This window comes from Mercurialis annua, linkage group LG5 (assembly GCF_937616625.2).
Source record: "Mercurialis annua linkage group LG5, ddMerAnnu1.2, whole genome shotgun sequence".
In the NCBI taxonomy this organism is placed as follows: Eukaryota; Viridiplantae; Streptophyta; class Magnoliopsida; order Malpighiales; family Euphorbiaceae; genus Mercurialis; species Mercurialis annua.
In genome coordinates, this window is record NC_065574.1 from 13,720,985 (window position 1) to 13,729,257 (window position 8,273).

The 8,273-nt window shown below is 33.9% G+C and overlaps 1 protein-coding gene across 1 annotated transcript; it reads right to left on the reverse strand.

Moving 5' to 3' along the window:
- Positions 1-748: 748 nt before the first annotated feature.
- LOC126682854 (DNA polymerase epsilon subunit B) lies at positions 749-8,059 on the reverse strand. Its single transcript, XM_050378618.2, has 13 exons — positions 7,845-8,059; positions 7,504-7,705; positions 6,770-6,923; positions 6,518-6,650; positions 5,809-5,885; positions 2,729-2,833; positions 2,526-2,606; positions 2,281-2,411; positions 2,097-2,191; positions 1,906-2,005; positions 1,579-1,693; positions 1,380-1,490; positions 749-1,218 (listed from the first exon to the last, which is right to left on the reverse strand). The coding sequence occupies exons 1-13, from the start codon at positions 8,011-8,013 to the stop codon at positions 1,078-1,080; spliced, it is 1,614 nt and encodes a 537-aa protein (XP_050234575.1). The 5' UTR covers positions 8,014-8,059; the 3' UTR covers positions 749-1,077.
- Positions 8,060-8,273: the final 214 nt, after the last annotated feature.

The following is an 8,273-nucleotide window of genomic DNA, read 5'->3' on the forward strand; positions in this document are numbered from 1 at the left end:
AATAAGAAAATCGTACTGAATATGAATCAAACTTGTTTATAGACTTCTATAACTCGCATGGTATAGTACACGAAAGAACAGCACCTTATTCTCCTGAAATGAATGGTAAAGCCGAGGAAAAAAATAGAACATTTACAGAAACTGTAGTGTCTATTTTATTGATTTATGGTGTTGCTTTTTATTGGTGGGGCGAAATCCTGTTGACTGTTTGTTATGTACTCAACATAGTTTCTAAATCAAACAGTAAGATCTCACCTTATGAGATTCTCAAGAAAAGACAACCAAATTTGTCTTATTTGAAAATTATGGGCTGTTTAGCCTATATACGGATTCCTGATCCAAAACGAATAAAATTAGCAAGCAGAGCTTATGAATGTGTTTTCATTGGATATGCAGTCAATAACAAAGCCTATACATGTTATGACTTGACCGCACGAGTGATTATTGAATCTGTGGATGCTGATTTTTATGAACGGAAATTTTCTTTTAAATTAGAAAATAGTGGGAGCGAATCATCTAGTAATGTTCCTGTGGTCAGGAATAATGAGATTACTATGATACAAAACCAGAGATCAGAAAAAGTAAAAGAGTTAAAATTTCAAAAGAATTAGAAACTGATTTCCATGTCTATTCCTTAGAGGAGGATCATACAAACCTCCAAAAATCTAGTCGGTGATTATTAGCCTAAGAATCTAGAACATCTTTTTACAAATTAGACAAGGTTTCCGGGTAGTTTTAAGGGTTTCCCTTATGTTTAAAAGTAAATCTTCTATTAAGAAATCACAATACCAACTCTCACGTTACAAGCTACAAGTGCATTACAAGTAAAAGTAATATGTATAAATACCTCAAACTGCTACAAGGTAATCAGAAATGGGAGAAGTTATGGTATATATTTACCAAGACTATCAACAACAAAAAAGTAGAAAAAAAACAACACGAAGTAACTGGTGGGGGGGCTTAAATTAGGAGGAATTCCAGACTTCATATTTTAAGTAATATTTCATCTGAACAAGGTGGCAGTCTAACTTAGTGCTTAGAGTCAATGGTCTGCTAAATATCAACTAATTCCTAGGGTCACAGAGCAGATAGTTCAACTTCTTGGGTGCAAGGACGATATGCTACAAATGTGCTTTCACTGGAGAAGGATCCAGGATTTAAACAAGTGATTCCTGTATATTTGAATGCCTTCTGCTCCCCATTGTCACCTAAAACAATCTGTGTAAACGTGAAATGATTATTCATTCGAATTTTCATGGATCATAATAGTTTTCAATAAGAAAAAATAAATTGATATATCTAAAAAATTATCATGTTTCTTCGAGTACAAACAAATACTCGATAAATTAAGCATAGGATAACACAGGATATAGCAGTACCGTGTGTGGAGATGGATAGAGATGGAGGCAGTGATCGAAATTCCAGATAATTGGTTGAACAGTAAGAGGGAGTGGGCAGAGATGACTTTGATGGGTTATTGTTGCGATCAGCTGTAGAAGTAAAAACCTATAAGTTTCATTCATCAATAAGCTCAACTGCACATCATCATTATGTTTGGGGAAGGAGAAAGAAGCAAACATGTTCAAAGGGATCAGCAGTCTCCTCTGTACAAGGAGGCATTAAGCATGACCGACGCATCCTATAAAGCAGATCATAACGAAAAAATACGATTTCTTGAGTATAGAATTTGACCCTGCATTTAAATTTTGAAGCATTAATATATGAGGAATTAAGCACAAGACAAAAACTGCAGCGAGCACACTAGGTTTCCATGTCAAAATTCCCATTGCTATATTGCCCTCAAAATCTAAGAAATGCAAATTCTAAAAGAACGTTAAAACAAAATGGATCTTGAGGGAAAAACAAATATAACATTTATATAATTAGTCAATTATTAAGGAGAACCTGCAAGGATTAGTTGAAAAAATGGCATTTGGAATGTGCTTCTGAAGCTCTTCAGTTAGATACTTTGGTAGAGGGCACCGGGGAAGAACTGTTGACGGACCTGAAACAGTTAAACATTTCCGTAGTCTCATGTCAAGCATTTTAGAAAGAGTTGAAACTTGAAAGTACCGCATCAAAACCATTTTACATACCTGCATCATCAGGACCTGGAATAAACAGAAATCGACTTTGTTCTTTAAGCCTTGGATGTGCTGCAATCATTTTCCCCAACTTTCCAAATTGTAACCTACATATGTTCATTAAATTTAGTTGAGTTCATCTTGTCACCATATTTATTCGCAGCCAAGACAGGTAAATCACCCAAAACTCCCTCACCTGAGAGTTGAAAACGAATGAAAGGAAAGATTGCATGGACGAGAACAAAAATTCCCCATAAAAACAAATAAGGAAGGAACGACTTCTTGGATCTCAAAGCCGTCAAGTACCATCTCAAGCTTTCCCATAACCTTCTCTTAGGATAAGACGATATCATGATCAGGCGGAGCTACACTAGAAAACCACCAACACCAAGCCAGCCCCAAATCTAACTACATATGTAATTCAAAGGATTTTGTTATCACCTCATCGCTGTCTAGCCAAATGTCGGAGAGTATGACAAACATGTCATTAACAGCCTTGTTTTCCAGCTCTTCAAGTCCTATCTGTTGAAATGTATAGGAAGATCGCTACAAGTATGACATGCTCTAATATTAAGCCAAAAAATGTCGAACACCAGTACAAAAGATCCTCATTTTTTTTTATCAGTGTAAGCTTATAAGGATACAGTTTCCTCTTTCGTGAAAGTACCACCTCCGAAGAAATCATGTTGTGCAAGTAAATTTAGTGATTTCTCTCGATCCTCTAATGGAGGAAAACCGCATGTAAGTACCTGCGTGAGAAAGCAACTATTAACATTTCTTGATAAATTATTAAACTCTAAACAACTAAAAGTGGTTATTAATTTCAAGCTGACGCTATAATGCAACCATTCGAAGTTAATATTCAACAAAATTGTGCTCAGCAAATTAACCAATCTCATTGGAGAGAGAATCCTATGTCAAAATTATAACAGTACTATTACATAAGAAAGCAGCGCACAAGCAGAGATTCTTGAGGACGAGAACTGTGTATAATTTACCCATTAATTTTTTTGATTCACATCTAAGTATGGATTTGACTGGGATTCGGTTATATTCAGGATTGTGTGGCATAATTCCAGATACAAGTTTATCACAAGCCTGGGCAGATATACCATCAGAGACTCCAAATATATTAGTTAGCCATATTCATACCTCATCCCATACAAAATCGTGTGCCATTCAAAATTATCATTTGTAATAGTAAAAGAGCTGTCATTCAGATGGAACTTCTATGATCACTCATCTATTTGCATTGGACGCCCTTATGTTATGATCCTATGAAAGAGATTTCTGCTACATAGGATATTTGAGCACATGATAGTCCTGCCTATTTTTCGCATGAAACTTGCAAATGGTATTTGTTTGTTTTAGCATTATTTTGTTGTTATACATACAGATAAAAAAAATGACCGTGTTCATAACCATACCCTCAAGCCTATATTCAGATTTAGCCAGATCCGGCCAACCACAATGCATATATAATACTAGTGGACAATTTATATAAACTACTATTTAAAGCAAGGAAACAATTCAAGTTTGAAAGTCCTGCATTATACCAGCAATCAAGAATACAGAAATGTATCAATAGATTGTTATTAATGTTCATTTCCTTAGATTATTACAGTTGATTAACTGCTGAATTTTATAAACAGTTGTATAGATGTTGTTGATTTGTTGCCATATGGAGCAGCTAAGTTATCTGCATTAATACGGCTGTATACAACTCGTTATTTCCTCTTTTGGCTCATAAGCCTTATATATATAATTATATATTCGGTGTCTAAACTAGTTCGAAAATGAGAAATTGGTGTATGAACAAATATATATATCAAATTGATGTTTGAACCGACCTTTAGGAATAATGAATGCGAGGCCCATCGGTTAAAGGACTATTTTACCCCCTTAACTTAACATTAAAGATCAAAAGAGGCAAATTTATAACATTTTGACAAAAATATCTAAAAAAATCGAAGTAATCAGTTTACTTATTAATAATATCAAATTTACAGTAATTAATAATAATATCATAATAAAAAAATAATGTAAGTAATTATATCTAATTTTTAATCTAAATAAAATTGTAATTAAGTTTTAACCTAAATGTTTGTTATTTTTAGGCTAACCTATACTGATCCCTCACCCCTACAGCCACCCATCATTGCCAACCTTACCGTTACCCATATCCAACCCCTACTGCCACCGCTATCCCACCTATCCCCCACCCCTATTGCCACCCATGCCGCCATATTCTTTCAGCTTAGAATCCTTCTGATCTCAATTTGACATGTTTGCTCAGGTTAGTAGCAAATTTGTTGTTCTGTTAATAATTGTTTCTTATATATTAATCTGAAAATTTTTGCAGTCTGTGTAGCCAATGAGTAATCATGTCAAATGTATCAGCGATCTGCTGACATGGGCTTGGGTGTGCCACTCAACATTGCATCATATATATATATATAGTCTCTCGACATGCATAATTGCTCATGTTTATGGTATGCACTCGCTTGGAAAATTAGTAATTAACTTGTTGTGACAAGATAATGAGATCAGTATAGAAGTGTCTATTGAGTTGATACCACTTGCAGTTATGGAATTTTTTCTGTGATTGCTTTTACTCTGTTAAACTAAATTGAGCAGTGAAAAGATGTGCTAATATTGCTATGTACAAGAGGGCTTCACAGTCACTAATAAATAATATCTTTGAGGACCAGACTTATCAACAATGACGTTCGGCCTCAGACTAGCACTGATTGAAAGATGACATATCCTATTTTAGCATTGATTAAAAGATGTTCTAATAATCTTTCATTTTTGATGCTCATGTATATCAATCATGGAGGTAGTTATTGATACTAACCTGATCTCTAAAAACAAATTCCCTACTAATCTGAGCAAACATGTGGAATGGAGGTAATTATTGGTAACTTCTATTAAATTAATTAACATATTCAAACAATAAAATTCTTAATTGCTATCAATTAAGATATCATTAATAATTAAATTAAATAATCAGGATGAAGATTAAATTGATTAATCTTGAAAATACTAATCTGTGATACCTTCTCAGAAACTCGCTATCAAAAATATACATTAAAACATAATTGAAAAAAGATTTAGAAATTTAAAGATTAATAATAATTATTAAATATCAAACTTTTTGGTAACCAAATTGCATTGAATCAAAGTTTGGTAACCAAATTGGAACGAATCAAAGTTTGATAACCAAATTGGAACGAAACAAAAGTAACAAAATCGGAACGAATCAAAGTTTGGTCACCAAAGTTCAAAAAAAGCGATAGTTTAGATACCCTCAAAATTAATTACCTCTAGTACACCCAAAGAAAAGACCACTAAAAGCAGATTATACAAATACCATGGCATAGGAATCAATACTACTGCTCTCAACATATTAAAAAGCATAACCACTCTTTAAGTATTTTAAGTCGAAAAAGATACCTCCTCTTTGAAAAAGTTAGCAAAGCAACAAACACATCGCTAACAGAGGACCTTCCCAAAAAGTGATCAATATTTTACCATATTAACGTATTCTAATGTCTCAAAAGCTGGTATAAAACCTATTAGTAGACTAACAGAAAAAAAAACTTTCTTGGTATTATCTTCTTTGAAGCATGGGAATCTTACAATCAAGACAAGCTAAGTTGGATATATTATGAAAACAAAGATCTTTTAAATAAAGATGTGTGCATGAAAAAACAATACTAACCTGAAAAACACCAGCCAAGAGCATCTCACCTTCTGCAACAACTATTGTGTTTTCTGCTAAAAATCCTGCAGTTATTTTGTATTACTTATATAGGAAAACAATTATTTAGCATACAGTTCACAGTAATGATTTATCATAGTTCAGAAAAAGAAAACAACTATTCATGTCAACATCTGTACTGATAATGTACCATACTTCTGCAAAGAGAGCAAACAAATAACATTTAACCCGAATTCACTGTCTCTCTTAAATGTCACAAAATCACTTTATTCCAGATGAGAGGTTCGCTTCCCATCATTTTGCATGTCTAAGAAAGCAGATGTCTATCTTTTGAATTTTCATAGTCATTCATGATAATGACAAAGCAAGAAGATATCTAAAGATCAATAAGCTGACAATACCACAAGCATGCCACCAGTTAAGGGTAGAAATGCAGACAGTTCACATTTCTCGACTCACTCATGCTATAAGCCTATAACTTCATTGCTTGTCCCATCACAAAAATACATTAGAGTCAAATGTAAAGAAAAGATATCAATTTAACCATACCTAAGAGAAGAAGTCCAAATGCTTAATGGATGTAAAGAAAAGGGAATATAATTTAAGTTCAAGTCTCATGGAAAATAATTATATAAGAGAGAGGTCAACATCATGAAATCAGTATTCTTAAAGGGATTTGTAAAGACTATAAGACACATTTAGAAGGATATTGCTTTAGATAAATCAACTTCCACCGATGCAGTAAGATCTTCCAAGTAGAAATGACCATCCTCCAACTGGGATATCACTCCCATGACCCACCGCCTTCCCGTTTGACCAACCAAAGACTGAATTGGGGCTATCTAGAAAATACACGAAAAAGACATTATATGAATATATACAATAAACCAGTAACCCTAAAAGCCAGATATTTCTACTTTGATGCATTATCACGTCACTAGGTTCTTAAAAGAGAGAGCACCTCACAGCTTCCGTAATCGGAAATTTCAGAATCAAATGCAGGCTTGGAAAAATGCTGATCACGACATATTCGTTGGAAAAGTAAAAGATACCGATCTTTGTACAAAGCAGCTTTTGCAAAGGAGTCACCATGAATGGATAGCCCTCCTGTATGCCTTTTCATTAAGATGGATAACAGTTATTAGTAAGCAGGAAAAACGAAGAAGCAACAAAAAAGAAATTTATAAGCATTTCCAAATGCTGTAGCATGGTCAAGTTATAGTACAAAAACTGAAAAAACATCAAATCAAAAAGAAACTAAAATCGCTTAGTGCAAATCTCCAATCGACTTTCCTCGACAATAATCAATCCAATCATGTTATAATCAAATGAAGGTTTAATTGCTATAAAAATTACAAACTTAGCGTGTTTTGTAATTATAAAATGAACTTTCAATTTTGGTAACAATATTTATTCCGGTGTCCACATCATCATTAAAAATGGAAAATTGTTCGGTGTTTCGAATTGTAAACAAAATAACAGTTCATTTATCAGATTGTCAATATTAAAAATTCGTGTTAACTAAAGTTCATAATTTTGAAAGCAATTAAGCTATAAATGAATCACAATACTCATCTATTCAAAAACCATAGAATTCCAAAATATCTCTACACTACAGTGAGCTGGCTGCTAATAACAGAGTTAAATTTCGAAATTAATGCAGAGGATACAGAAACAAAAACAAAACTAACTTACTGATAAAACTGCTTCTTGATAGGATCAAACTTAAACTTCGGGACCAGAAAAACATCAACGACACGAATAGCAGAAGCAGCAGTAGCAGTAGAAACTGAACCACTTGTGCTCTCTTCAACAGTGTCGAGTGCTTCCACTAACTTGCTGATAACACGCTGTATCGGCTCTTTATCTATTATGGAAGACTTCACTCCCACATTTTCTGCATCCACAATCACATATTCATAATTGAACCAACGAACTTAGCCGAACACTGCTGAGCGCCTTGGTAAAACCTAGGTTAATTCTATTCAGTTTAATTCAATAAAAACGACAAAATAAGAGAGAAAACTGATAGTTACGTGATTCGGACTGAAGGCGGTCTAAGAGGACATCAACGGCGTCGTCTTCGGCGTCTGGAAAGCGGTTCACGAACGAGAGAATTTCGTCGAGAGCGTCGACTTTTAGGGTATAGCCTCGTATTTTGAATTTCTTTTGAATTTTTTTTCTTAACGCTGAACTGCTACTCATTTCTTCTCTTCTTCTTAGTTCTTCTAGTCCAGTTTGGCTTTGAGGAAAGTAGCGGAAAATTGAATAGCGGTGGGTTTAAGAAGAGGATTAAACGCTGCGTTTTGAGATTCCCATTTTCTAGTGGGAATGCGTTTGAAATTATTTAAAAATTAATAGAGCAAACTACTGTCAAATCCACATATGTGTCATAATTCACGTTTTGACCTTTCATTTTTATTTTCGCTAACGATTTAGTTCTTCTGTCCATTTTTATTGTTAGA